The sequence below is a fragment of the Neomonachus schauinslandi genome, chromosome 6 (genome assembly GCF_002201575.2).
Source record: "Neomonachus schauinslandi chromosome 6, ASM220157v2, whole genome shotgun sequence".
In the NCBI taxonomy this organism is placed as follows: domain Eukaryota; kingdom Metazoa; phylum Chordata; class Mammalia; order Carnivora; family Phocidae; genus Neomonachus; species Neomonachus schauinslandi.
Genome location: NC_058408.1, coordinates 152,880,515 through 152,908,188, shown reverse-complemented (window position 1 = coordinate 152,908,188; position 27,674 = coordinate 152,880,515). Strand labels below are relative to the sequence as shown.

At 37.9% G+C, this 27,674-nt stretch overlaps 1 protein-coding gene across 1 annotated transcript in view; it reads left to right on the top strand.

Annotated features, from left to right (window-relative positions):
• Nucleotides 1-177: 177 nt before the first annotated feature.
• The window catches only part of TCERG1L (transcription elongation regulator 1 like), a 184,780-nt gene continuing 157,283 nt past the window's right edge, over nt 178-27,674 (top strand). The window contains exons 1-3 of the mRNA XM_021703857.1: nt 178-510; nt 2,545-2,691; nt 3,443-3,623. Of these exons, the coding sequence (XP_021559532.1) occupies nt 178-510; nt 2,545-2,691; nt 3,443-3,623 (661 nt within the window). The remainder of the gene's footprint in view (nt 511-2,544; nt 2,692-3,442; nt 3,624-27,674) is intronic.

The window sequence follows — 27,674 nt, the reverse complement described above, 5'->3', positions numbered from 1 at the left end:
GCGGGCGGCGGGCGGCGGGAGGGAGGAGGGGCTCCCCGCGCGGGGCAGGGGCGGAGCGAGCGGCCGCGCCGCGGAACCAAGTGAGTTGGCTCTGGAGCCCGCGCCGCCGCCGGCCCGCACCTCGGGCGCCCGCCGCCCCCGCCGTCCCCGCCGCCGCCGCCCGCGCGGGGATGCAGGATGCTGGTGGGCGCCAGGCTCCAGCGGCGGCGGCGGCAGCTGCAGCAGCAGCCCCGGCGGCGGCATCCTCTCCTCTGGCCGATGAATGCAGACCCGCCGCCGCCGCCGCCGCCCTGGGTTTGGATGGTTCCTGGCTCGGCCGGGCTGCTCCGGCTGGGCGCCGGGGTCGCGCCCCCGCCCGTGCTGCTCGCCTCGGCGCAGCCCCCCGCCGGCCCGCTGCTCCCGGGGCTGCCTGGCTGGCAAGCCCCCGGCGAGCCCCTGCTGCCGCTGCTGCCACTGCCCTCTGCGCCAGACCACGCCGCCGTGCACCACTACCCCTTGCTCCACGGGCAGGTAACGTGTCCCCGGCCCCCGGATCGGGGTCGCCGGCTGCGCCCCCCCGCCCCCTGGGCGCGGCCCTCACCTGGCCCCGGGGCGGCCCTGGCCCTGCGGCTCGCGCCCGGCCGGCCCCGCGGAAGGCTCCCCATGGCTTCAGGGCGCAGCCTGGCAGCCATGCATCGGCCACAAAGTTCATGCTTCGACGTCGCGTTCTGCCTCTCGGCAGTTTTCGCGGCACGTCTTCGCGGTCCCTCGGCCGGGCGCTGGCGAGCCCGCGCCGCGAGGCCAGAGTTGGGACCACGCTGGCCACAACTTTCGCCGGGGCCGGGGTCGCTGTCCAGAGCGCGGTGCTGAAGGAGCGGCCGCCGGAGCCCAGCGTTGCCGCCGCTTACCGTAGCTGACTTCTCGCAGAGAAGTTAATACTTTTACAGTCTCTGCCAGACTTGAAAAGCAAGCTGGGAATCAATAGCTATTTCTGATTCTGATCTGGGCTTTTTTTTTGAGAATAGACTCAGGACAATGCTTAAGAGAATTCAAACCAATGGAAGCCGGCAAGGAAATCCTGCCTTTATTATTGAGAAATACTGCCGGTGATTTCCCCTCCCACCCTAGGTCAGCCTGAGTCCACCAAATTAGCTAATGCCATATTGCACGCTAGAAGAGTTTGGGGTTTAAAACGTGGAATTAAAAAGAAAAAGTGACTGTACCTTTGATTAATGGTGCAACAGAGCAGGGCAGGCTGGTTTTGGCAAGATCCATTGTTTGCTATCTAACTATGCAGATGTATTTAAATCAGGGAATAACATGTATTTTATTCCAAAGATTGTCCTCATTAGCATATTCAAATGAGCGGTGTGTTAGAATACATCATTTAATTAATTTAATTCCAATATTATCTTGTGAGCTTTTCTAAAAGATGTTATTAAACTCCTCCTAAATTGGTCTTTAGACTTAATGATACATCACATATGCGGTACTAAATATCACATTTTGATGTGTGATGCAGTTCATATGGGTTTTATTGAATAAATGTTGGTAGCTTTTTTGATGTTTTGAAAGGGTTGTTATATCAGAGTCCTACCACTAGAGGTATATAATGTCAAGGAACTACAATTTTTTTCTGTAGAGAACACTGCATTTGTGTGTGTGTGTGTGTGTGTAAATTTAAAAAGAAAAATCCAAAAAACCTTATCTCTTAAATATTTTTGTGCTACATATTTTCTGTTAAATAACAATATTTAGAACCAGAAGAATATTTTCACATTAACAGGAAAATCAAAGATCCTTCTATGATTTTAAAACAAATAGATATCAAAGTGTTCCACACCATTGAACAATGATCTTATTAGTTCTCCACTGATGAATTAGGGAGACTGTCTCCTAAAGACTCAGTTATTTGAATTAGGGAGACTGTTTCCTAAATTGTCTGCCCCCTTTCAATGTTTGCTATTTTATTCTGTGCATTGGGATCTTCAGTTGTGTGATAAGCTCACTTACATTTTCTTTGCCTTGGAATGTATTTGCATTTGTGAACCTTGGGAAACTTTGAATCCTAACACCTGAGCTAATTTTATTTTGAAAATATTAGTTGTGTTGGTTTTTAAATGATAAGTGTAATTAATACAAAATGTTGCATTGAAAGGATTATCATAAAATATAACTCCCTGCTTGCTTGTGAAAAGAATTCCCGAATTATAAAAGGAATACCCAGCATTTCATCTTTCCATTGTGGTTTCTCATTATCTCAGGGCAGAAACCCATTTCTTACCATATTCTCATGGCTTTGTGCTTAGAAATTCTTTCTCAGTATCGAAGAATGCAATGTTGGTGATGCTTTGTGATGATTCAAATATGAAAACTTTTATACATTTTTAAAATTTGTGACTATTTATGGTTTTTCTTCACTGTTGAAAGGAGGAATTTCTCTCCTAATTGAATACATACATTTTTAAATTCTTTTCTTAAAGCAGCTATCCCAGCATCTTGTGGTATAAAGTAGTTGATCTGTTTAGGCTAATGTGCCCTCCCTTATCTTTTCTTGGGCTTCAGTGGCTGTGCGGTGGCCATTCTCCATCCATAGGACTGTCTCCCTCTTCCGCTGTGGAGTTGGTACCCATTTTCCCACACGTCTGCCCATCTGCTCTTCCACCTCCTATTGGGAAAAGTTGGATAGACAAAAGGATACCTAATTGTAAGGTAAAATGCAGGTCATTTAATTAGATAAATGGACCTTTAATTATTAATTTGTTGGGTAGTTGCATAACAACGAAAAGATTGTGTGTTTTCTAATTGCAATATCTAGGTCTAGAGAGAAACCTTTTCAGAATAAGATCAGTCTGTTCAAAAACACCAGCAGAGGTGGGGGTTCATTTTGTTTTAACTGAAAAAATTGGATTCTGTGGAACAATATAAAATTTCTACCTCTGAAACAGAATCCAGCTTAAAATTTTTTTTTCAGTTTTTAGATCTGTAAGCATTGATCAAAATCTAGTCTTAAACATTATATAATTTAAGTATAAATTTTATGAGCGGATTTTTCTTGCTGTTATTGCTTTAAGTGTTTATCTTTCTGATGATTTTCTTAGCTTTTGGATTCAAATTTAAAGGCCACACTGTGTTTACCTGAAAGCTAAAGGCAAGTAATATGGTTACTTTTCTACAACACACTATTTACCTCACTGGGGTGATTCTTCAATCTGCAAAACTGGCTGCAAGGCTGAATTAACCGAGTCAATGGTTGAAGACCAGCCCACGAGACTTTATCTAGAAAGTGATTGGTGTCAGAGCTCCATGGATCTTTAGGTTTTAGAATGATACTTCTAGAGAGTCCCCACTTAAAGAATCTCCAATATTTGATCAATGTAAGAAATGGAACTATTTTATAGCCGTGTTTAGCTTTTATCATGTGTCTTGTCTTAAATGTTATGCTTGCTTTATTTTTGGACAGATATTTTTTAATAATTCCTTTGCTCTGGACTCAATGTGGATATATCCTGAGGAGTCAATGTTGTTCCATGGGCATGAAAAGCCTCATCTGTTGGCAAATCAAGTCGCTCTGTCTCTGTCCAGACCAGCTCCTGCCTCCAGGCCTCTTCCCAGTGTGCTGTTAGCGCCTCAGCCAATAGCAGGTTGGTGCCCCAAATATATACTACTTTTTGTTTTTGCTTTATACGTTAGTTTTAGGTATGAAAACTGTACTTGTCATTTTAATGAAATGATTATTTCAAGTTATAATTTTTTTCATGAGCATGATTCCTTTTTATAAAGAAATTGAGTGTTGAGTAGCTCATTGTGTTTTTAGACTGTGGAATCTGTTTTTAGGATGAAAAGTATGGCTGAGGGGATTTTGCACTTGATCTTAGCCAAAAGGCCGAGAAGCGATGGCTGAGGGGATTTTGATAGAATCCTATTTTTCAGTGCTCAGTTTTTAAAATTGGACCAAATCTCTGCTGATAGCCCTTAACAGGAGCACTAATTGCCCACATGTTACTTGTTTAGGGTGAGGGGTACGTAGCAAAGCTCCCTGGTCTGCAGGACAGGGGCACTTGTGAGATGTTTGTGAATTTTGCCCACATGCTGGGGGTGATATTGGGAAGGGCCTATAAAAATATCCTGTTTGGAAGATGGATTTTGTTCTATCTTTGGAGCCTAGTGGCCTAAAAGAACATTTGTCCTGGAACAGACTCCCATGAAATAATCTCTGGATGAAAGATTGTATAATAAACCTGTATAGCAACAGGAGAATAAAATCATCTTATGAATTTTTAAATTGATTTTTAAAATCACCTTAACATAGATCATATTATAAAAGCAAGCATTGTCCATGCCAAGATTATCTTGCAACGCCTTCCATTATGGAATATTTTATGACTTCAGAATTACATTATCTTCCTGTAATTTCCTACCTACCAAGCTTTTATCAATGTGTGTTTCTAAAATTTAGTAATAAGGACATGTTCCTGTGGATAATGCAGTGCTGGTTTTAGGAGATATATTTATTTTCTTCTCTCTTTGCCTACCTTACGTATTCCAATTTGCTATAGATTTTGTTTAGTAATAAATCAGGAAGAACAACTCAACTATTTGTATTTTTCACAGGCTTTAATGATTCTTGACTGAAACTTGCCTTCTGTCCTTGTAATTGTGCATTACTGAGTTATTAAAATCTGAATGCATATCATACATACATTTATAAACACTTTACACTAAGGTGATCCTGTTTCCCATTTAATTTAATGACCATAAAAGATGATCAGATTGCACATGTTATGTAAGGATTCCATGACTTTGCATACCATCCTTGAGTATCATAGAGACATTTCTCAGTATACCTACTCCTCTTCTTAGAAAACCCATACTGTGAATGTGCTAAATATCCAGTTGAAGAAGCTTATGGCAACTTATACCTTTTTTCTCATATGGATATTGTTTATTGTGCGGCAAACAGCTCATACTTTATTCAAAGCATATTGATACTCATTTTACCTTTGACTTTTGACTACTCTATTTTAAAGGACAAAATAAAACAATATTTCTTACTAACATGGTTGATGATAGAATAATCATTCTGACCTGGTCTACCATCTGTAAAATCTCTGCTTTTATTTTTTTTGAACTTATAACCCATAAGAATATAACACTTACACTCTTACTTATCTTTTGGGGAAAAATGTGTCTGCCCCAGAGGTAAACAGTTAAATGCATGTTTGAGATGGGAGTTTCCAAACTTTAAAATTTCCAAACTCTAAAAATTTTTGATTTTTTGATAAATTTCAGAATTTTTAGGAATTATCATTCTGGAAAGCATGCATTAAATATCCTGTATCTAAAGAACATATTTAGGGGGTTGTTTATATGTTACTAACTGCTTAACAGAGAAGCAGGGAGGGGATTTTGTTCTATCTTTGGAGCCTAGTGGCCTAAAGTGGTAATTGCAGGAGGTGAGGTCAGCTCCAGGTCAGCTAAAAGAGCAGATACATCATTGCAGGTTTACCATAGTTAACAAGAAAATAAAAATGCATTGAAACATTATACATGTCAATTTTCAGAATACTGTTAAAAGTAATTATTAAGGGGTGCTTGGGCGGTGCAGTTGCTTGAGCATGCTCTTGATTTCAGCTCATGATCTCAGCGTCATAAGATCAAGCCCTGTGTCAGGCTCCCCGCTGGGTGTGGAAACTGCATAAGATTCTCCCTTTCCCTCTGCCCCTCTCCCACCCCCACAACCTACTCACCCATACATGCTTTCTCTCTCTCTCTCAAAAATTTCTATTCAATTTTATATCCTATTATAAATCAATAAATTTAGATATTATATTTAATTTTTATTATATAGCTATACATTTTACATATAAAGCATATTGCATATCTTATATTAATGTATCATGTATAAATATGTTATATAGCTGATATTTTAAGTTGATCAATCTTGTTATATATTGTTATATTCATAGGTAAATGGCCTCATATCATAGATATGTTTTATCGATCTGTTTCCAGTTAATCAAAGGAATACCATTAGAACTCCAAATGAACCAGAAGAATGAGTCAAACCCCCTCATTTTAAATAGGTCTAGTGGTGAAGCTCATCTTCCTTTTTGGGTAGATAGTAATTTTGTGTAATAATCATTTTTTTAAAGATTTTATTTATTTATTTGACAGAGAGAGACACAGCGAGAGAGGGAACACAAGCAGGGGGAATGGGAGAGGGAGAAGCAGGCTTCCCGCAGAGCAGAGAGCCCGATGTAGGGCTCGATCCCAGGACGCTGGGATCATGACCTGAGCCGAAGGCAGAGGCCCAACGACTGAGCCACCCAGGCGCCCCTGTAATAATCATTTTTGAAGTAATGTTTTGTATGCAGTGTTGTTTTGTATGCAGTGCGATGTCAATATACACCATGAGTTCCAATGACATGACACTAGATCGCAGCTTTGTTTGAATAAGCATGTTTTTGTTGAACTGAATTAGAGGTTGAAACAGGTAGAGATGCCAGGGTGGGTGACCTCTGAGCCTCACGTTAATATCACACAACCCAATATATTATTGGTTAACTGACTGCATAGCAACAGGGTCTCATGTAATATTAGAACAGCTGTGAATTTGGATAAGTCATCCAAAGTTTAGTAAATATTATAAAGGACTTAACTTCATTTCACTTTATACTAGACGCACTTACGTTGCAGTAATAGTGATGATCTGCCATCATAGGTAGATCTGAAAAAAGCTCATTGGCTGCCTTTATTCATGGAAGCTAATGGTTAATATCATATTCTTGCCTTCATTCACTGGACCACCACCCTGCCAGCCATGCAAGGTGCTGGGAAGGAGGTCATGCTCCAGTGGGGAACAGCCAAGTCAGCAGATAAAATCACGCAACATGGATCTTGTATGCTCTCTGCAGACCTTTGAGGAGATTCTTGGGAGGGGATCATCAGGAAAGCCCCCCCCCCCGGGGGGGGGATGCCACCTGAAACACATCTCCAAGACTTAGCAGAACTTTACCAGGGCAGGAAGAGGGGAATGGAATTCTAAACCAAGGGAGTAGAATGTCCCAAGACACAAACACATGAGAAATGTTGTGTCTGGTCATCACAAGCGGTTGAGTGTGGCTACACTGCAGAAGTAGATGGGGAGGGGCAGGGATGGGGCAGCAAGTGACCCAGGCTCTGCAAGATGAACCCCATTATCCCACTGGAACCGTGTGGTGCGTAAGCCCCTGGCTCTTTGCAGAGTGTTGTGGAATTTTCCATCCTTCCTTGGCTCAGGATCCCTGGTTCCTTCAGCAAAGTGGAGCAGAGAAGACAGAGTGTTTTCTCATTGAAAAGTAAATCCAAGCATTTAAAAATATGCAAAGTTACAGCTGTACTAGAAACTTAAGTCTCTAATGAATAATTTAGTGGCTTTTTAAGGAATTATCCCTAATTACAGTATGAATGGGTTGAATTGAGAAATAAGCCAGGATTCACTCATCCCCAGACCTCGGAAACTGATTCAAGGCAAGACTGCTGGGGAGGAGAGGCAGTGTGCCCCCTGCACAGACACTCTCTCCTCTTGAGGAGCTCCTCCACACTTAGGGTGGTGTCTTCACTGTATCTCCTCCACCGACATCCCCTTTCTCCCATGTAGCACTGGGAGCCCAACTTCCCAGGGAGGAGAGGGGTTGCACCGCATCTTAGGATAATAGCAAGCAAAAGAGAAGGCAGGGCCAGTGTGGAAATGATACTTCCTAAGGAGTCTCTGGACCATACTTATAAAAATGAGAACTGCAGAGTTCCTCAAGCTGCTCAGAAATAAAATTACTTAGATTCAGGTATCCAGCAATGGGAGGGGAAGATAATTAATTCAGCCTCTGTCCAGTAAAGATGCATGAAATAATAGTTTGGTGGAACATGGAGATCTAAAAGTTGTCTGTATACCATCGCCATTCAGCTTAAGATCAAAAACCTGATTCTACCAACATCTTGTTGGGAAAAAAAACAAGCCACCTCATTCAAAGATGACCAGCGAGAGAGAGAGAGAGAGAGCCAATGGAAGATGAGGTGGGGAGCCTGAACATACTCTGCTTCATAAAAGATTCATTTACTCAAAAGACGTGGAAGAGAAACAAACCTAGGAAGAGGTTCTTGCACAGGAACTTGTAAATATGTTGGATAAATCAACTTGGTTTACCTTAGTAGGAAAAAAAAAGGAGTGTTATAGAAAAGCAGCAAAAGATAAGATCAAAAGGGAGCTGGCTAAGGTGTAAAGTCATGCAGAAAGATAGACATGAGACAAGAATGCAAGGGAAGTTTTGAACACTGGCAATTAAAATCATTAAAGAGAAGAGCTGATTCTGGATGTAATGACAGAAGACAGCACAGGAAGAGTCTCAAGCATGTGTATCTGGGACAACAAGAGATGAGAATAATGAGAGGTGGTGATATGTGAAATAGCAAACAATGCATCTATTTGTATCTGACCTCCGTGGAAGACCGAGAGCCGCAGGAGTGTTCAATGTGGCCATGCCGTGTATCTTGCTCACTATGACCTGATAAATTGTATGAGAGCGAGAGGCACTGCTTGACACAGGAGTGGACGTAGCTTCACATCATTCATCAGCACCAAATGTCATAGTTGGTGGGGAAGCTTTAGAGAATTATGAGGACAAAAGTCTGTGATTGAAGAAATGTATTCCAATAGGGAAGTCCTACACATGCATAAGCAAGGGAAAGATGTTCTCAAATAAGCAACGGATCAACTTTGTCACACCAAAGTTTTTGCCTCGAATTCTACTTTGTCTACAGCGAATGCTACTTCTCTTCTACCTCTGCAGCTCTGCCACACCCCCATGTTACCTGTCCTGAAAGTTTTGCCTTGTCTTTTGTTTTAAGCTCCGGTTAACTATTTCAAGGCATAGTCTCTGCCTTTGCCTTTTAAAGATGTAGTTAAGCATATTTATATCTGTTTTCCTGTTTTTATATTTCTTCTGCTATATCCTGTTTTTAATGGTATTTTGTAATTCCTTTGTTTTTATTATTTTTTTAGTTTTTATTTTAATTTTAGTTAGTCAACATACAGTATAATATTAGTTTCAGGTGTACAATATAGTGATTCAATGCTTCCATACATCACCTGGTGCTCACAAGGACAAGTACACCCCTTCAACCCCATCACCTGTTAACCCATCCCCCCACCCACCTCCCCTCTGGTGACCATCAGTGTGTTCTCTGTAATTCCTTTGTTTTCATCTGTTTTTATTCTTTCGCTGTGCCATTTATGTTTTGATTCTGTTTACTTTTATATGGTTATTGGGAACGGGCTGGTCCTCTTTTCTCAAGCAATCACCAGTTAGATTTTAAAAAGCAGATTCGATCTTATGTTTCCTCTAATTTCCAAATCATGACAGCACTAACACTTTAGAAAATCATGACACTTCAGAATCCTTTTATAGAATATGAGAAATTTGGGAAAAGTTTGTATAATAAAAATTTATAGTCTCTATTTAATTTCCTCCACCAATTGAGAAATTCATCTAAAGCAAAAACTATGAATGGGATAAGTCAGGTTTCAAAATATCTGTAATTATCAATAATCCATCAGTCATATAAAATATTTGTTAATTTGGTTACAGGAATGAGTGAAAAATTCTAAGCAATATTCTTGATGGAGAAGAATTACAATAGTAATTATAATCTGAATAGATAACCTCAAAATGTACTGATATAACTGGGGAGAAGAGAAGTGAGAAACATGAGCACAAACTCTTTTAAAATCCCTCAACTTTGTTAAAAGAAGCAGAAACATTAGGAAACTCTCCTACTTGAAGCCCCGATTAGAAGGTTATCTGGGCCTGAGACTGGACCAAGGCTGCTGCCCACTAAGCAGATGAATGAGAGCAATAGCCATTTGCCAGTGCTGTGGGGCAAGACATGGAGAGTGACCCTTTTCTGTGGTGCAGGAATAGGAGGATGGCTGAAAATTGAGGGAGGAGAGCAGAAATATTAAGAAAGTCTGTCAGATACCCCAGAACTTAGCCTAAGCAAAAGGCATTGTTAAAGGATTTTGAAGCCTATGGGGCATTGAAGGCTACTGCAGCAACAAAATCCAAATCCAGGTCAACACCCAAATATACTGACACACCTCATTCATTAGCAGCTTCACAGAAGAAAAGGAGTGCCCATTTATAGGAGTAAATCCTATTCACTGCACTCTCTATTGTTCTACTCATGATGTGTGGCATTCAACTAAAAAGTTACAAGATACACAAACAAAGCAAGAGATGATAAGCCGTTATCAAGAGATAAAATAAGCAACAGAGCCAGATCCTCAGATGACACAGATGTTGGCACTACTAGATAGGGACTTTGAATTACTATGATTAATATCTTCCTGAGTTAATGGAAAAGGAGGGCAAACTGCATGAATAGAGAATTTCATCACAGATATGGAGAATATAATAAAGAACGAATCTGAAATACTAGGAAATAAGCATGGTATGAGAAATGAAGAATTACTTTGATGGATTCATGAGTAGATGTGATACATCTAAGGAAGGAATGAGTGAACTTAAAGATAGGTCATTAGAAATTGCTGAAATTGTAACACAAAGAGAAAACAGGTGAAAAAAATAGAGCATACTTTCCCAGAACTATGACATAACAAACGGTTTAATATCCATATAACTGAAGTCTGAGGAGAAAGAGAGAAAACATGGCAGAAAAGAATATTTGAAGAAATAATGACCAAAGGTGATGAAAAAAATTATCAAACTTATCAAAACATGGCTCCAAACTCAGCAAACCCAGGAAACTCCAAGACTGAAAACTAGACAAATCATATTCAAATTTCAGATTCAAAGATTAAAAGTAAATCTTGAAGACAATTAAAAAAAAACACATTACATAGATAGAAACAAATCTTAAAATTGTAGGAGTTTTACTGTCAGAACCTATATAAGCCATAAGGCATAAAATGACATTTTTAAAAGACTGAAATAAAAATCTCTCAGTCAAGACCTTTATACCAAACAAAAACAGCTCTCAAAAGTAAGGTGAAATAAATATTTTTTCCAAACAAACTAAAGCTGAAGAGAATTCATTGTCGGTAAGCCTATAGTTCAAGAAATTATAAAGAAGCTTATCAAGCAGAAGTAATGTAATAGCAGGGAGAAGCTAACCTGTGCAAAAAGAAATACAGAGTTCTAGAGATAAAATACAGTAAGGTAAAAAATATTTTTCCTTTTTTAAAATTGCTCCAAAAGATAACTAACCGTATAAAGAATAAGCAGTATGAAATAATATATGTGTATCACATAGGTAAAATCAAAATATATGTCAACAGCCACAAACGATGGAAGGGAGGAACTGGAAATACAGAACTGTAAGGCTATTACACCATACAATAAGTGTTATAATAGTATTTGAAGGCAAACTCTGATAAAATAAATACATACTATAAAGCATAGAGTGAACACTCAGAATTTATTTAAAAAGTTGTAACTACTAAAACAATAGTGGAGATAAAATTAGAAACATAACAAATAACCCAAAAGCAGGCAGGAAAAGGAAGAAAAGGATCAAAGTACAGATGGAACAAATATTTTAAAAAATAATAACTAAAAGATGATAGATTTAAGTACAAAGGTGTAAGCTTCCAAATTAAAGGCAGATGTTCATCCTCAAGTACATCATGTCCACAAGGAACTCATTTAAAAAATACAGAAATAGAGTAGATAAAAGTAAGAACATAGAACATATACAACATGCAAATATAAATTAGAAGAAGGCTGGGGTATTCATATTAGGTAGATTGGAATTCAGAGAATGAACTATTACCAGGGATGAAAAGGGACATTACATAACTACCAAAACACACTTAAAAGCATACCAGGAGGGCATAACAATTCTAAATGTGTCTGCATCTAGTGAGAGAACTTCAATATGCATGAAACAAGGACGGGTTGAATTGAACAAAGAAATAGACACAAGAGCACTTCGAGATGCTGGCACTCATCTCTCAGGATTTCACAGAGCAAGAAGGCAAAATATCAGTAAAAATTGAGAGAAATTACACAATACTATCCACCAACTTGATTAAATCGACATTTATAGAACACTCTACCTAACAATAGCATATGTATTTCTTGTGTGCATATGGAAGATTCATGAAAATAAATCATATTCTTAGCCAGAAAACAAGTCAACAAATTTTAATTAAATAATCAAATATATATAATTTGTTCTCTTGCCACAATATAATTAATTTAGGAATCACTAACAGAAAACAATTCTAGAGAATTTTCAAATATCTGGAAATTAAATGAGAACATGACAAGTAATGTATAGCTGAAAGAGGAAGTGACAGGAAATTTAAAAATATTTAGAATTGAAGGTAAATGAAAAGTCAATTTTAAAACTTCTTATGAAATGTAGCTAAAGCAGTGTTTGGACAGAAATGTATAGCATTAAAAATGCCTATATTAAAAAACAAGAAATTCTCAACAAAATATTAGCAAATTGAATTCAACACATTAAAGGAAGCATATACCATGATCAACTGGGATTCATCCCTGGGATGTAAGGATGGTTCAACATCTGCCAATCAATAAATGTGATGTGTCACATTAATAGACTGAAAGATAAAAATCACATAATCCTCTTAATAAATACAGGAAAAGTAGTTGACAAAATACAACATCCTTTCATGATAAAAACTATCAGCTCAAAATGAGTACAGAAGGAACATATCTCAACATAATAAAAGCCTATGTGACAACCCCCCCCAGCTCACATCACACTCAACAGTGAAAGGCTGAAAGCTTTTCCCCTAAATTCAGGAACAAAACAAAGGTGCCCACTCTCACTGCTATTATTCAACATAGTACTGGAAGTCCTAGCTAGAACAATCAGGCAAAAGGAAAAAAAAGAAAGAAAAAGCATCCAGATCAGAAAGAAAGGAGTAAAACTGTCTTTTTTTTTTTTACAAAGACAGTTTGTATACCATCTTATATCATCTTATACAAAGTTATCATCTTATATAAAGAAAATCCTAAAGACTAAGCCAAAAATCTGTTGGAACTAATCAATAAATTCAGTAAAGTTGCAGGAAACCATCTTATATAAAGAAATCTCATATAAAGAAAATCCTAAAGGTGATATCATCTTATATAAAGAAAATCCTAAAGACTAAGCCAAAAATCTGTTGGAACTAATCAATAAATTCAGTAAAGTTGCAGGATACAAAATCAACATACAGAAATCAGTTGCTCTTCTATTTCACTATTTCTATTTTTTATTTCCTAAACTATCTGAAAAAAGAAATAAAGAAAGCAATCCTTTTCACAATAGCATCAAAACCCATAAGATACTTAGAAATAAATTTAACCAAAGAAATGAAAGATCTGTGCTATGGAAACCATAGGACTTTGATGGAAGAAATTGAAGAAGACACAAACAAATGGAAAAACATTTGTCTGTGTTCATGGATCAGAAGAATTAATATTGTTAAAATGTCCATACTACCCAAAGCCATATATAGATTCAATACAATCTCTATCAAAATTCCAATGGCACTTTTCACAGAAATAGAAAAAAATCCTAAAATATTTACAGAACCACAAAAGACCCTGAATAGCCAAAGCAATCCCGAGGAAAAAAAGATCAAGGCCAGACGCATCACATGTCCTGACTTCAAACTATAATGCAAAGCTACAGTAATCAAAACAACATGGTACTGGCATAAAAATAGACATAGACCAATAAACAGTCCAAAAATGAACTCCTGCATATATGGTAAACTAATATTTGACACAGGAGCCAAGAATATTCAGTGAGGAAAAGATAGTCTCTTCAATAAATAGTGCTGGGGAAATTGGATAACTACATGCAGAAAAATGAAATTTCATACTGTATAAATGTTGAATTACTATGTCATACATCTGAAACTATTCTAATGTTGTATGTCAACTATACTTCAATAAAAAAAGATAACATTAAACCCCTATCTTACAATACTCACAAAAATGAGAAAGACTTAAGCATGAGACCTGAAACTGTAAGACCCCTTGTAGAAAACAGAGAAAAAACTCCTTGACATTGGTCTTGGCAACTAGCTTTTGGATATGACATCAAAAGCACAAGCAACAAAAGCAAAAATTAAAAAGTAAGATTACATCAAACTTAAAAGATTCTGCACAGCAAAAGAAACAACAAAGAAAATGAAAAAGCAGCTATGGAATAGGAGCAAATATTTGCAAATCATACCTCTGTTAAGGGGTTAATATCCAAAATATATAAAGAACTCCTACAACTCAGTAACAACAACAACAAGCAATCCATTTAAGAAATGTGCAGAGGAACTAAATAGATATTTCTCCAAAGAAGACATGCAGATGACCAACAGACACATGAAAAGGTGCTCAACATCACTTGGCATCAGGGAAATGCAAATCAAACCCACAATGAGATACCACCTCACACCTGTCAGAATAACTATTATCAGAAAGACAAGAAATAAGTGTTGGTGAGGGTGTGGAGAAAAGGAAACATTTTGCACTCTTTGTGGGGATGTCAATTGGTGCAGTCACTGAGGAAAACAGTATAGAGGTTAACCCTAAAATTAAGGTTAAAGATAAGGTTAGATAACAGTATAGAGGTTAGATAAAATTAAGGTTAGATAAATAAAAGTAGAACTACCCTATGATCCAGCCATCCCACTTCTGGGTATATATTCAAATGAATTGAAATCAGGATCTTGAGGAGATACCTGCACTCCCATGTTTATTGCAGATTATTCACAATAGCCAAGGTATGGAAACAATCTAAGTGTCTTTTAATCCCAGGGAATAATGGATAAACATGTGGTATATATACTCAATGGAATATTACTCAGCCATGAGAAAGAAAGAAATTCTGTCATTTTTGACAACACGATGGACCTTGAGGGCATTATGTTAAGTGAGATAAGTCAGATGGAGAAAGACAAATACTGTATGATCTCACTTCCATGCAGAATCTAAAAAAGCTGAACTCATAGAAACAGAGAGTAAATCGGTGGTCACCAAGTTTAGGGGTGGGGGTTTGGGCAGATGTTGGTCAAATTGTACAAACTTGCAGTTAGAAGACAAATACCTTCTGGGGACCGGATGTACAGCTTGGTGATTATAGTCAAAAATACTGCATTATATGCCTTAAAGTTGCTAAGAGACCAGATCTTAAATATTCTCATCAAAAAAAAGAAAAATGAAGAAAATAAGAAAGGTCTGAAATCAATGATCTAAAGCTTCCACCTTAAAAATCTAGAAAAGAGAGAGAGCTAATTAACCTGAAACTAGCAGAAGGAAGGAAATAGTATTGACAAAAGCAGAAATCATAGAAACTAGTAACAGAAAAATATAAAGAAAATCAATGAAACCAATTGATTTATTTATTTACTTATTTATTTATAGAATGGTCAGTATGACTGACAAACCCCTTGCTATAGAGAATAAAAGAAAAAGAGAGGGATGCCTGGGTGGCTCAGTCAGTTAAGCATCTGACTCTTGATCTCTGCTCAGGTCTTGGTCTCAGGGTTGTGAGCCCAAAGCCCACGTTGGGCTCCACACCCAGTGTGGAGCCTACCTAAAAAAAAAAAAAAAAAAAAAAAAAAAAAAAAAAAAAAAAAAAAAAAAGAATAAAAAAGAAAAAAAGAGGGACAACACTGATTATTAACATCAGGAATCAGAAGAGGAATGTCACTGTGGATCTTAACATAAAAATGAAACAGGAAAATATTATAAACTACTTCATGACACTAAACAGCTTAAATGAAAGAGACAAATTATTTGAGTCACAGCTACCTGTGCTCACTCAAGAAGTAGAAAACACGATAGTACTATATGTATTAAAAATATTGAATTCATAGTTTCAATCCTTCCAAGAGAGAACACTCTAGACCCAGACAGCTTCAGTGGAGTTCTACCAAATATTTAAGGAGGAAATGGTACCAAATTTAAGTAAACTTGTTTGAAAATAAAAGCAGGAATAACATTGCCCAATATTCATTCATTCATTCATTCATTCAGCATTCATCTGATTTGGAAACCAAATAGTGCAAAGAGAGACAATTACAGACCAATATACTTCATAAAAAGAGATGCAAATGTCTTCAACATGATATTAACAATATATAAAACTGATAATACATCATGACCAAGCAGGGCTTTTTCTAGGAAATCAATGCTGGTTCCACATTAGCAAATCAATGTTATTTACTTTATCAAAAGGATAAAGAAGAAAAGTGATATGATCATTTCAACAGATGCAGAAAATTCATTTGTCAAACTCAACACCTATTCAGATTAAAAAAATAACAAACGAAGCTCTAAGTCACCTAAGAATTATTTTTTTAAAGATTTTTTATTTGAGAAGAGAGCAAGCAAGAGAGCACAAGCAGGGTGAGCAGCAGAAGGAGAGGGAGAAGCAGACTCTCCAATGAGCAGGGAACAGGACACGGGGTTTGATCTCAGGACCCTGGGATCATGACCTGAGCTGAAGGCAGACACTTAACCGACTGAGCCACTTGAGGTCAACTAGGAATTAAAGGGAATATCCTCAAACTAAGAAAGGACATCTTTTAAAGAGTCACAGCTAATGTTATATTTAGTAGTGAATGCCTGATGTTTTTTCTCTAAGATGGAGAACAAGGAAAGAGTTTGTGCTTTCCCCATTCTTACGTGAAATTTTACTAGAAGTCCTAACCAATGCAATATGGCAAAAAGAAAATGTTGGAAAGCATACAAAGTGCAGACAATATACAGACAAAATGATTGCCATATGGTCTACCTCAAGGAGTCTACGAAAAGCTACTAGTTCTCGTAAGTGAGGTTAGCAAGTTGCAGGACACAAGGTCAATGTGAAAATTCAACTGTATTCCTGCATTACTGGTGATGAACAATTGGAAATTAAAATAAAATAGCAGTATCATTAAAGCACTCAAATTATGAAATATTTACAGGTTAACCTAACAAAACATATGTCCTGAAAACTACAAAACATTGATTGGAGAAATCAAGGACATTAATAAATGGAGAGATATTTTGTATTAATGGGTGGGAAGACTCCATAATGTTAAGATATCAGTTCTCTCCAAATTGATCTATAATCTCTGTAAACCTAAACAAAATCCCAGCTTATTGAAATTGACAAGCTGAAGAAAGGAGAATAGCCACTGTAGTTTTGAAAAAAAATGCGGAGGAATCATACATAACTGATTTGAATGCTTATGATAAAGCTACAGGAATGGAGGTGTTATATAATTGGCAAACCCATAGGAACAAAGATCAATAGAACATAGTAATAGACCTTCCAGAAATAGACACACACATATATGGTTAATTTGTTTTTGACAAAGCTGCAAAAGCATTTAATAGAGAAAACTTGCCTTTCCAATAAACGGTTTAGGAACAATCCATCTTTAAAATAAACAAAGAGACCCTAACCAATACCTTGCATCATATACGAAAATTAACTGAAAATAGATTATAGACCTGATTCTAAAACAAAATACCCTAGAACTTCTGAAAGAAAACATAAAAGAAAAAATTTTAACCTTGAATTAGGGAAAGATTTCTTAGATATGACACCAAAAGCCTGAACCATAAAAGAAAGTGTATTGATACATGTACTTCGTCAAAATTAAATGTTGTTCTTTGAAAGGACTTTTAACAAAATGAAAAGAAAAGTCCTAAGTTTGGGCAGCCTGGTCACAGCTCACAGATAGATTCATAAAACATATATCTGATAAAGAATTGAGATCCAGAATATACAAAGAACACTTATAAGTCAATAATAAAAAAATAGGCAAAATTGTGACCAGACACATCACCAGCAAAGATATATGGATGGCAGTTGAGCACATGAAAATATGCTCAATGTTCTCTATCATTAGGAAAATGCAGATTAAATCCATAATGAGACCCCCCGCCTTCATATTAGAATAGCTATAATTTAAACCCTACATAGGCAGTACCACGTACCCGGGAAGAGGTGGGGCAGCTGAAATGTTCATAGCTTGCTGGTGGGAATGCAACATGAGAGGATCACTTTGGAATTCAGTTTGGCAGTTTCTTGTAAACATACCCATGTCATATACCCCGTGATATCATTGCTGGGTATTTACCCAAGAAAAACGGAGGCATGTCCACACAAAAACCTATACACAAGTATTTATACTGGCTTTCGTGGTGTGCAACAAACTTGGGGACCATCCACATATCTATTAATTGTTGAATGGATCAACAAACTTGGGCACGTCCAAACAATGGCCTATGGTAGGGATGGACCTCTGGTGCATGCAGCAACGTGACCGAATCCCAAAAATATTATGCTAAGGGAGAGTCCAGAATCAAACATTTGTGTTGTATATGATTCCTTTTCATGACGTTCTAGGGAAAGCGAAACTGTGAGACCCAAACCAGATCAGTGGTTTCCAGGGATTGGGGTGGGAGGGGGGTACTGACTATAGAGGGGCAGAGGGCACCTTGTGGGGTTGTGGTCAGTTGTCCCATGGTAGGTGTGGTTACACAGGGGCAGTTGCGGAAAAGGAGTGAATTCCACTATATGTAAATTGTATCTGAATGCACCCAACTTTTTTTTTTTTTAAAGAGTCATAAGAGACGTCCCCAGTAACACAGGCAAACTTCACGTGATCCTGGTTTGAACAAGCCAAACAAAAAAATTGTGAGACAACTGGAGAAATCTGAATACTGACTAGGTATTTAATAATTCTAAGGAGTTCTTGTTAATTTGGCTCATTTGTAGGTGTAACAAGAGTTCCATGCTTATGCCTTTAAAAAGAACCCTCCTATCTGAGAGAGAACCTGCTGCGACATGCTGGTGGAGCTGGAGTGGGGTCCCGGGTTTACGGGAGCGGAATCAGGGGTGGGAGTGTGAGCCACCAAGTGCACCCAGCTGGAGCCACCGCTCATGGGAGGGGTGCTGGGGATGTGCGGGTTATGGCACTGTTCTCTATTATATTACTGTTGGAAGTTTTCATAATGAAAATTGAAGAAAAAAGAGTAAGCAATAGCACCAGGAGCACACTCAAGAAACCACAGAGTGATGGTACAGATCCCACCTGCCTGCCCCAGTGCAGTGAATTCGACAATTCAAGGTGAACTATAAAGAGGCACCCAGCCCCCATGAAGTTAAGAGTACCGAAAAACAAATGAATGAGACAGAAATCAACTGACAAAAATAAAGCTTTTATAAAATAACCAAACATGATGTGTGCATATTAGAAGGGATAGGTTTCGGCCAGTGGTACTGCCCGGCAAACCTAAGCCCCAAAATGATGATGGTGTTACCACGGGCGCAGCGTAAACTTGCTTTCAAATCAAGGCATTAGAAAGTTAGAGAAAAATGAGGAAAATGATAAAAATAAAGACAGACATTCGTAGTTTTAGAAACAAATACATTGATTTAAAAGAAAACATGCCCGGGCACCTGGGTGGCTCAGTTGGTTAGGCCTTCGGCTCGGGTCGTGATCCTGGAGTCCTGGGATCGAGTCCCGCGTCAGGCTCCCTACTCAATGGGGAGTCTGTTTCTCCCTCTGACCCTCCCCTCTTTCATGTGCTCTCTCTCTCTCTCATTCTCTCTCCCTCAAATAGATAAAATCTTTAAAAAAATTAAAAAAAAAAGAAAACATGCCCCACCCGTGGTCAGAAAAAAAATAAACATATCAGGTGGAAACATTTCTGGTCAATATCAGTAATATTTTTAAGATTAGAAGAACTGTTTTCTGGGACGAAATGAGCTATTCAACTTGGATCAAGGTGGGGCAGCCTGGTCATGGCCCACAGTCTCCTGCCTCCTGTGACGGCCGCGAGCTCACAGACCTCATTGTCACAGTCCCTCCAACTGCGTCCCTTGACGGGCACTCCACAGGTGTCATCTGTCAGGTCTCCAAACACCAAGGAAAGTCTTCTCCTGACATAGAGCTTGTTTCCAAATGTAGAAAATGGTAATATGCTGACGTATATTCTAAAGTCGGCTTCCTATTTTACCAATGTTTCTCAAAAACAGGAAAAAAAGAGAAGCAAATAAATTACTTGGACAAGCAAATAAATTACTACAAGATCTCAGTTGTAAAAGTGGCTGCAAAAATCCTAAAAGTATTGCTGAAAATGTAATAGTATGATAGCAATAACATCGGCCAGGATCCAGTGGAGTAAATTTAATGGTGGCAGAAATTGTATAATAATAAGAAAGGGATTGGCAACAACATTACATCAGTAGGGTTAATAAGAAAAATATTCTTTAATTGGATTTTAGGAAGATGTATTGTTTGATAAAACTCAACAACCATTTAAAAAATGAGAAAACTAAAACTGAAGTGTAATCCCTCAACATGATACATATTTATCTAAAAACTGCCACATCACACAGCAAACATCACTGTCCTTCCCATGAAAATCAATCACTATGTATCTTTTGCTTGGCTGTTTTCTGGAAGTTGTAGCCATTGCAATAAGAAATGAAACACAAATATGAAATTCTGCTTGAAGTGTGTATACATTTATATTTTGAAAACTCAAGACATTCAGCTTAAAAATTCTCAGAATTAGAAAGGCAGTTCAGCAAAAAGGATTGATAAAATATAAACATACAAAAGACAATATGTTTCCTACATGTTAATAGTTATTTAGAGATTGCAGTGGGGAGATGCTCTCTTTGCACATGGAAAGTGCATCAAGTACCTGCACACAGCTATTGACAGGCAGGTGCACCAGAACTTTCCCCTGTGTATGAATCTAAAAAAGGAAACTAAGAATTTGCTGCAAATGGTACTTTTCAACTGGAGAGACTCACTATGGGTTTGATAGGAAAATGGAACCTTGTGAGGATATCAATTCTTCTCACATTAGCTTATGGATATAATATAATGCAAATTTTATTACTTTTTTGAAATGTGAGAAAATAATTTTATTTTTTTGAAGATTTTATTTATTTATTTGACAGAGAGAGAGAGTGACACCAGGAACACAAGCAGGGGGAGTGGGAGAGGGAGAAGCAGGCTTCCCGCGGAGCAGGGAGCCAGATGTGGGGCTCGATCCCAGGACCCTGGGATCATGACCTGAGCCAAAGGCAGATGCTTAACAACTGAGCCACCCAGGCACCCTGAGAAAGTCATTTTAAATTGTAGATCAGGGATTACACCCATGAGATGGGCAACTATACACTTTTAAAAAATCTGTAAGATGGACTTAACTTCTTATTCTAAAGTTGCATCGGTTTTTAAAAATGGGGTGCTGATATACATAATCTACATAAAGATTAGTGCAATGAGTGTTAAAAGAATTGTTATATAGGACAATATTCTAATACCATCATAAAAAATAGACATAAACAGATGACTTACAGAACAATCATCAGTGATCGTTATGCAGTACGTGGTTTACTCATAAGTAATTCAAGGAATGCAAATTTAAACCACCAAATATAACATTCCTATTAAATTGGCACACACTTTCGAAAACCTTGGCGCTGCTCCGTGTTTGCAATAATGCAGTGGGATGTGCACTCATTCTTAACGCTATTAAATGTAGTATGTAATGGGTCATGCAGTTTGACTTTCAGATCTTTTAAAAAAGTTAATATAATTTCACTCAGTGATGCTACTTCTTGGAGAAAGGACAAATATGTATGTACAGTGATTCAGTGCATCATTATTTAGAATACCAAAAAGAAAAAATAAAATCTCAAATATATATGACTAGGTAGTTGGTTAAATGAGTTAGGATGTGTCAGTATTAAAAAATAAATAGTCTTCAACCATCAATAAAATCATATTTGGAAGGTTATTTAGACAAAAGGAAGTGCTCTTGTTTTGTTTTGGTAAGTTTGAAAAGCAGCTTGCAAAGTGTATGGGCAGGGTGATCCAAATTTCAGAGCACTGTTCACACACACACACACACACACACACACTCACTGTCACGCACACTGGTAAAAGACCATGAGGGGGCAATGAGGAGGCACTTTTACGTCCAACTATAGAGTATCTTTTATTTTCCATGTTTAATGAGCAGGTATTACTTCTATAATCAGAAAAGGGTCATAAAATAATGAAAATGCTGCTTTCTCCTCGTGCCATTGGAGAGGAGAATATTACCTGCCGCTGGGCTTCTCATCAGCCGCGTACCTCTGGCAGAACAAGAGAATGCAGCTGTGTGTGTCTGTGCCGCAAGGAAATGGCCGTGCTAAGCGGTGCTCCATGTTTTCTAGCCCTCGTCCTGCCTGGGGAAGGAGCTGCGCCCCATTTTGAGGCCACAGCCTTAGACAGGCGTCTCTTTCATTTCCTCCTTGGAAACAGAGCCCTGTGGATCCTCGGGGGCCAACACAGGTGGCAGCACCCTTCCCGACAGTGGTGTCCCTGCGGAGCACCCCCCTGAGTGGTTTGACGTGCCCCCCTCCAGGCCTGGACGTCCAGGTGCTGGGGACGGGTGAGGGTGGGGGAGGAGGGTGTGTGCAGAGTGCGTAACCGCTCGCCAGGACTCAGCCCGCTTCCTAGGAAACAAAACCATGTCATCCCAGCCGTCTGGGCTTGGGTCTCAGCTCTCCGACTGACCACCTAGGGCCCAGTGATTTCTGCAGTGAGAGCATAAGCAGGTAGATCTCCAGGACCCCCACCTTTACTGAGAGGGTTGGGGGAAACACGCTGCTTTCATATGACGGGAAGCCAGGTGTTTTAGTGGAAGATGTGAGTGTGTTTGACTGTTTCAGAAAACGGGAAGCCCTCAAGGGATTTCTGGCTTGCGGTGACCAGTTTAGGGTCTGCTGTGCGTCCCGCGAGTATGTTCACGCTTCCCTCCAGTCCCAGAGAAAACTCTGTGTGTGTGTGTGGGGGGGGGGGGAGTCCAAGATGCGCTGTGAGCTGTGCCCTCTGCAGGAAGTCGGAAACTCGCTGGCATGGGAAAGACCAGCATCCAAGTCATCTTCTAATGAATGGCTTAAAAGTTTGTTTTGGAGAAGTGGCATCACAGAAGACAGGCGGCCTGAGTTCAAAATGACCCTGCCTCTTATTAGCGGTGTGACCTTGGGGACAGTGTTTCTCATATGTAAAGTGGGGCTCTTTCCATAATTCCATACATTATTATGACAACATCAGTAATCAGTATAAATGCTAACATCCCCATCGCATCTTGGATGCCCGTGCTATCCCAGCTGCTTTGTAGAGATGCTCGCACCCAGTGCTTCTCCAGACACAGTGGAGGAGTGTCTTCTTGGAGATCATCCAGCGAACCAGCTAGCCCTTTTGATCACTTTATATTTTCTCTGTGTCTAGACTGTACTTTAAGGCTCCATTTCCAGGAGAACTGGTTGTGCCCCCAGAACCACTGGGATATTATTCAGATATTAACAACAATCGACAGGTTGCCTAGATAATGAACAAACTAACCGACATAACTCATATCTTTTTACAGAACTGGGGGTTTGCATCCTGTGATCTTTTTGTTGTAGAATGTATGGGGACATTCCACAAAATAATGAAACACTTTGTTGAAAGATGAGAGTTGTAGGTCACAGATTTGATCCTGAATCATTGTAGTAGTGCTGAGCCTATTCAGAAAATAACGAGGGAAATGTCAGAATTCCATGATAAGTGTGGACTTCAAAATCTACATTAGACATGATTATTCCCTACTTTCTTCTCAGGAGAACTTTCCAGATGCTGGTACCTATTCTAAAGCACTATCCTCCTTTGGAAATGTACTGTGAACCACTTATAGAATTTTAAATGTTCTAGTACTCATATATACTTTTAAAAAAGTATAATGAAACAGGTGAAATTAATTTTAATAATTAATTTTATTTAGTCTAACCTATGCAGAACATTGTCATTTCAACATGTAATCAGTCTAAAATATTAATGAGATATTTATCTTCTTGTGTGTTTTTTTTTTTTTTTTTGTATTGTCTTGGTATTTTTTGTATTGTATTTTACACGCACAGCACACCTCAGTGCAGACCAGCCAGCGCTTATGTGCTCGTGTGGCTAACGTCCCCGGGCGGGACAGGGCAGTGCAGGAAGATAAGAACAAAGTGTATCAGCGGAGACCTTAAAGATCTCTTTGTCAGGATATTTTATAGAATAGCTAGTCAATAAGCTGTGAAGATAGCATTTCAAAGAAATTTACCCAATGCCCATTTTGCAAACAACTTGAATTCAAATGTGACCTTTCTATGTCTATGATCTTATAAATATAAAGCACCCATTTTATCCTACATCTAGAATACTTAAAAGGGAATAAGCATGTATGATTTATATGCACAAATGGTTTGCCTTTCATTTTAACACATTTCACTTTTCCCAATTGAAGAATTATCCATATCTGTTAGGTATACAAAATTTGGAAACTACCAAAATGTGGAAGGAAGGAAAAAAAAGTCACCAGAGGCTCCAGGATGGGTTTCCAAGCAGTGCTATGTTGTTACAATATTGTAGCCACTGTCTTGCTTTCTACTCTGACTTAATCTTTTAATATGTATTTCTCCATGATTGGATACATTAGTAAACGTTACCTTTGATAATTTTTTCAAAATCCAGCTGACGAATCAGAGTTTACTTAACATAAATGCAGCAGAGGACACTATTTCCACATTTTCGCCGTGGGTATGTATTTTTTAGGCATTTAGCATTGCTTCTTCATAAGTCCCCAGACTTCCTAAAGACCTCTCAAGCCAGGTTGTCACAGTCTTTCCCTTGCTTTAGTGCAATAACTAATGTAGTAATGATGGTAGGCACTCTGGGCCGTCCCGGTTTTGAAGGGAGTCTTTTAAACCTTTCCATTAACACTGATGTGTGGTGCAGTTTTTATTAATTACCCATTATGGAGCTTAGGAAAGTTCCTGCTGCTCCTAGTTTGCTAGTGGTTATTGCTTGTTATCATAGTTTAGAGATAAAATTTTTCAAATGTTTTTTTTTCTTTTTCTGTTAAGATAATCACATTTTTCTCCTTTTAATTTGTTATTGTAGTGTATGCTATTAAAAAGATTAATAATGTTAAATCACTTGCATTCCATGGATAAACCCTAGTTCTTCATTGCAAATTGCCATTTCTGTATAGAGTGCTGGATTATAGTTATTCCCTTGCTTAGGGTGGTTGATCTGTGCTTCTGCTCTGCTCTTTCTTTTCTTCCACTCTGCTCACCTGGTTTTAGTGTGGAAGTTATATTGGGTCCATAGAATAAATTGAGAAGTGGATCCTCTTTTTTGATTCTTTGGAAGGGTTTTATATTAGAATGGGATACTCCTTAAAAAAACAATTTTTAGGACTTTGCTGTTAAAATATAAGATCCTGTTTTTTCACTTGTGGAAAGATTTTAAGTACCTGATTTAATATATTCATTTGCCATACGACTGTTCATGTTTTCTGCTTCTTATTCCTGCAAGGATCAACACGTTACAGATGTCCTTCCTAGAATTCATACTTGCATTTACATTTTCAAATTGTTTTTGGTATACAATTTCTTATGATATTTACCTATTGTTTTAATATACTATACTAATAGTTTTGTCTTTGTAAACATATAATATTGCTATTTACACCTCTTTATTTAAAAAACAGTTTACTTGTTCAACTTCACTAGAAATTTGTCCATTTTATTAGAGCTTCAAAGAAACAATTTTGCCCTTTAAAAGTATTTTCTATAGGTATTTTCACCCTTATTTATTTCTGATTTTACCTCTAGTTTCTTCCATTTTCTTTCAATTCATTCAGATTTTTCTTAAATCCTTAAGTTATATTTTCTTAAATCCTTAAGTTATATGTTTGCACATTAATTTTTTGTCTTCTTTTCTAATAAAAGATTTAAAGCTATACCTTTCTCTCTACATATCATTTTCAGCGCTTTCCATAAATTTGTAAATGCATTTTTATCACTCAGTCCTATAGATTTTACATTTTTATTGTAATTTTATGTCTCATGGATTTTTAAGCTATATCTATATAGTTTAATTTTATCATTCATAAGTTTTGTAATTTTCTTTTTGTTATTCATTTATAATTTAAATAACTTGTGGTCGGATATGTGGCCTATATAACCACAATTCTTTTGAAACTTGTTGAGATTTACTTTATGGCCTGATACACTTGTCATGATTGATCAGAATGTGCATCGGTTAATGGTGGATGCAAGGTTCAATGCATGTGCATTTGAATAGGCTTGACAATTACATTGTTTTTAATTTTTCCTTTTGAAAATATTTGAGAAAGATATGGTTAAATCTTGTACTGTGGTGGTGGATTTCTCCAACTCTACTACTCTTATAAATTTTGACACTATTTCATTAAGTTCATTCATATTTTGAGTTATTCTATTTTTATGGTGAATTTTACCTTTGTTACTGATATGTGGTCACTTCTTCCACACTCAGTGCTTTGTTCTTATAGCACTTTTGCTCGTTACCCATTTCATAGTAGTGTAATACACATGCACTCTTTTCTTCTGCTTGCCTATGTCTTTTTCCATATCTTTGCTGTCAACTCGTCTGTGCATCCTTTCAATTTAGGTATACCTTTTTTAAATATTAAATAGGTGGACTCTTTTCCAATTAGCAATCCATTTTTAACTGCTCAGTTGGTCAGTTTACCTTTGTTATAAGTATTTGTCTCTCTGGACTTTGCTCCACCCTCTTAGGTTTGCATTCCTATTTTCCTAATTCTTCTGTTCTCATAGCTTACCTTTATTTGCTATTAATTTAATTTTTATTTAAAAATTATATTTTCTGCTATTGTTTGGAATTTATACACTCTATTTCTATCATTTAAAAATACTCTTTTTTTAAAAAAAGATTTTATTTATTTATTTATTTAGGGGTAGAGAGAGAGAGAGTGGGAGGAGGAGCAGAGGGAGAGGGGGAGAGAGAGAATCTTCAGCAGACTCCCCACTGAGCACAGAGCCCGATGCTCAATCTCATGACTCTGAGATCACGACCGGAGCTGAAATCAAGAATCGTACACTCAACCAACTGAGCCACCCAGGTGCCCCTTTATTCTTTAAAAATTCTCTTAAATTTATGCCATAAATAGTTAACTTAAAAAGTCTAAAGTTAAATATTATCTTGCCACTACTCTCCTAAGCAACATAAAGGCATTGTATAATTTAATACTGACATCCTTTTTTACCTACTTTTTCTAAGTTAGGTGCTTATTTTGTTCATTACTCAGTTTTTTTAAAGTACATTTATCGCTATTATTGCTCTTTATACTCATTAATTCTTGATTTTCCTAAGACAATCTGTCCAGGATCATTTTTCTTTTTTGTTAAATCCTAAGAATCTTTTTAAAGTGAAGGTCAGCAAGTAGTAAAATCTCCCAGTTTTTGCTCATCTGCAAAAATTACTTATTTTCCTTCATTTTTGAAGGATGGGTTTACTGGTTGATGGTAATTTTTCCTCAAATCTTTAAAAATATTGTTCCAGGGATTTATGGGATCTATTTATTTCTGCCAAGTTTTCCATTATTCTTGATGATGTTCCCATGTAGGTGATCTGTTTTTTTGTCTCTGGAGGTCTTTAAGATTTTTCTCTGACTTTAGGATGTACAGTTTCATCACAACGTGTCTAGTTGTGGTTCTTTTAAAAATTCATAACTCATTGAATGTTATGCTTATGAGGCTTTGCGTCTTTCATCATTGCTGGGACATGCTTCAAATGCTGCCCT